The 3313-nt window shown below is 33.0% G+C and overlaps 1 protein-coding gene across 1 annotated transcript; it reads right to left on the bottom strand.

Annotated features, from left to right (window-relative positions):
• Positions 1-651: 651 nt before the first annotated feature.
• Positions 652-2424, bottom strand: LOC136985307 (zinc finger BED domain-containing protein 5-like). The gene has a single exon (XM_067282558.1). The coding sequence runs from the start codon at positions 2422-2424 to the stop codon at positions 652-654; it is 1773 nt and encodes a 590-aa protein (XP_067138659.1).
• Positions 2425-3313: the final 889 nt, after the last annotated feature.

The following is a 3313-nucleotide window of genomic DNA, read 5'->3' as shown; positions in this document are numbered from 1 at the left end:
ACTGCTTATATAGCGGCCGGCGTTCGAATCCTCCGCCAATCGAATTCGAATGTTTCCGTAACGTCCGACCAACGGTCATTTTCCGACAGCCAATCGTCCGTCGATCGTCGATTTGAAACACAATGGATCTTTCCAACGAACCTTTCTAACGGTTCTTCCGTCACGAAAGTTCGTTATCTTAAACCAGGGCGGGAATCGCTCGCCTAGGCGATTCCATACCCTACAAGGGAAAGACCATTTAGTTGTCCTCTATGCGACAAGTGTTTTACCACGAAACACAATTTAGAAACACACGAAAGAAGCCATACAGGGGAAAGACTATTTTGTTGGGACTATGGCAGAAAAGAAATCTAAATTTTACTATATTATGTTTATTATATTATATTAATGTAAGTTTATTATATGTTTATTATATATTATATGTTTATTATATTATATTAGACCAGTGTTTCCCAAACTTTTTTAGGCCACGCCCCACTTTAACATTTCTAAAATCATCATGTCCCCCCATATAATAATTTTAGTTAAAAATTTATTTTTGTTCTTTTTAGTAATATGAATGATAATTTTGAAAGCGATTTCTTACAACTGTTGTCAAAACAAAGAAACGAACTTTTAATAAATAAAAATAAGATATTTTTAAAACTTAATTTAATGTGATTTGTGGACTTGATGCTTTTTACACAGCGATTTTATACCTGGCTCAAGCTTAGTTAGCGTAAGTCTCAAATCTCCACGTTGTGTTATATCCAGACGATTTCTTTTTTTAGTCAACAAATCACTCACAGCTCTAAAGCCACATTCAGCTAGATATGAAGATGGAAACGGTAATAAGAGTTTTCTTGCACATTTTGTGGTATTGGGGTATTTTTCTTCTGTTTCATCGCAAAGCCATGCCATCGCACCTTTAATATTAAATAGAGTTATTACAGATTCGTCACTTTGCAACTCCGCGAGTTCTTCTTGATATTGCAGATTGGATATATCAGCTAAATCCACCAAACCTGGTTGCACCATCCATGTCGGAAAATTCATTTCTTTTAAATCAGCAAATCTCTCTTTAAAATCCGTAATTAAAATTTTTAAATGATTAACAATTTCAAGTATTGCAGAGTCAGAAACATTACACTTGTTGAGCCAATGAAACTGTTCAAAATTTCTGTTACTTAAGTGTTTCTGACTTAATTCTAGATTCTTAACAAAACCAAATATTTTTGCTTTGGCATCGACCAGTGTTTTGCTTGGTCCTTGTAGTTGCTTGTTCAATATATTTAGCTTCTCAAAAATATCGGCTAAGTAACTTACATATGCTTTGCCATTTGTTGTCAATAAGAACTTCATTTCAGGCTTATCAATTAAAAACTTTTTAAGCGAATCAAACAACTCATTAAATCGTTTTAAACAATTCCCTTTTGATAGCCACCTTACTTCAGTGTGTAGTAACAATCGTACATGGTCTTCATTTTGCTCCTCACAAAATAGCTTAAATAAGCGCTCGGTTTTAGCGCTGGCTTTTATCGAGTTAATGCATTTGATAACTGCATTTAGTGTTTCATGGAGGATAGGAGACATGTTTTTAGCCACCAAGTTTTCTTTATGAATAACGCAGTGAATAAGGGTCATTTCTGGATTATCAGCTTTCATCAATTGTAAACAACCATTTTTCTTGCCCATCATATTGGGGGCACCATCTGCAGCACACGAAATAACATTCTTCATGGGAATCTCATTGTCATCCAAGTAGCATTTGAATATGTTGTAAATGTCTCTCGATTTGGTAGTGCTTTCTAATTGTTTACAAAATAGCATTTCTTCTGCAAACTGTCCACGTTCAATATATCTAACATAAGTGATAAGAACGGCCTCACTGTCTCTTAGAGTTGACTCGTCCATCTGCACAGAAAAATTTCTGGTTTTTAGTTTCAAAACAAGTTGTTTTTCAATCTCATCGCCCATCTCGTCGATCCTTCGGCTGACAGTATTGTTACTAAGAGGCATTGCTACTACATCCTCGTCATCTTTTTCTAAAATGGTTTTCATAAAAGCAGAAATAGAGGGCTTTATTAGATTCTCCCCTATTGTGTGGCTCTTCCCTGATTTAGCAATTAACAAAGAGATTTGGTAACTAGCCTCTTGGATACGACTATTTGTTACATTTCTAGACGTGAATATTGAAGTAATTGTCGTCCTTTTCTCGAACTTTTCCTTCAATGTTTTGAAGAAACTTAAATCTGAATTAATATAGTCCTTGTGTTTGGCCTTCAAATGTGCTTCAAGCCGACCCAATTTCATAGATTCGTTTGTCAAACATTGCTGGCATATTAAGCAAAACGGCATCCTCTCATCATTAACTGCTGGTATGAATCCATATTTCAGATATTCCTCTGAATATTGACGAACTTTCTTTTTTGTTGTTCCACTCATTTTTTATGGGCTAAAAAAATAAAATTTTGTAAAAATAATTCAATGTGACAGAGTAAACGTAAATTAAGAAAAAATTGTTTTTGTGTAGATATACATTTTGCCGCAAGTAATACTAGGGATAAACGCAAGCCCTGAAGATTACAGAAGATTAGATTGCGGGAATTAAATTCTTATGGACTCCTTTATCAAAGACACTCCTATTAGAGATATTCAAACTAACAAAAATAGCACAGTTTATTAGTTTATAAATATTATCAATAGTTTTAAACTTTAAAAACTTATATAAAAAGTTAAATGTTTAAAAAATAAACAAAAATTATTCAATACATAAAAATTATATTTATACAACATGTATCAATAAATTCATTTAATCATATAAATGACAGACAATTAAAAATATTACGACATATAGGTGTTAAAAATATAAGAGTTAAATTCTTAGAAAAATTTTGCAAAAACGTTGTTACTTAGCGACTTTAAGAGATACAAGATTTCTGCGACAAGAGATACAGCAAAGGGAAAAGCTGAAAAGTTACAGTACTTGTGGACTCTAATAACATAGTTTAAGTTTTGATACCATCTTAAAAATTATTATAAATAATTAAAGTCCTCTATTTAAAAAATTGCTTTTCATATTATTTGTCACCTAAAGCGTTGCGTTAAAAAAGCTCATAGTGAAGGGGGTAAATTATGTCATGTCAATTCTCAAATTGCCCCCCTCCAACCAGCAAATTGCCCCCCTGTGGGGCGTACGCCCCACTTTGGGAAACACTGTATTAGACCTTTTGTATTATTACCTATATTACTCGTGTATAGTTTTATTATTAATATATTCTAATACAATATTTCGTGACTTGTGTGCAGTTGGCATATTTAGATGTAAAAAAAA

Source organism: Centruroides vittatus, unplaced genomic scaffold, assembly GCF_030686945.1.
Source record: "Centruroides vittatus isolate TY-2023 unplaced genomic scaffold, ASM3068694v2 contig_958, whole genome shotgun sequence".
Taxonomy (NCBI): Eukaryota; Metazoa; Arthropoda; class Arachnida; order Scorpiones; family Buthidae; genus Centruroides; species Centruroides vittatus.
This window is presented reverse-complemented; position numbering and strand designations above follow the sequence as displayed.

Coding starts and splice junctions, on each gene's coding strand:
- LOC136985307 (XM_067282558.1), bottom strand. CDS start 2,424: ATGAGTGGAACAACAAAAAAGAAAGTTCGTCAATATTCAGAGGAATAT.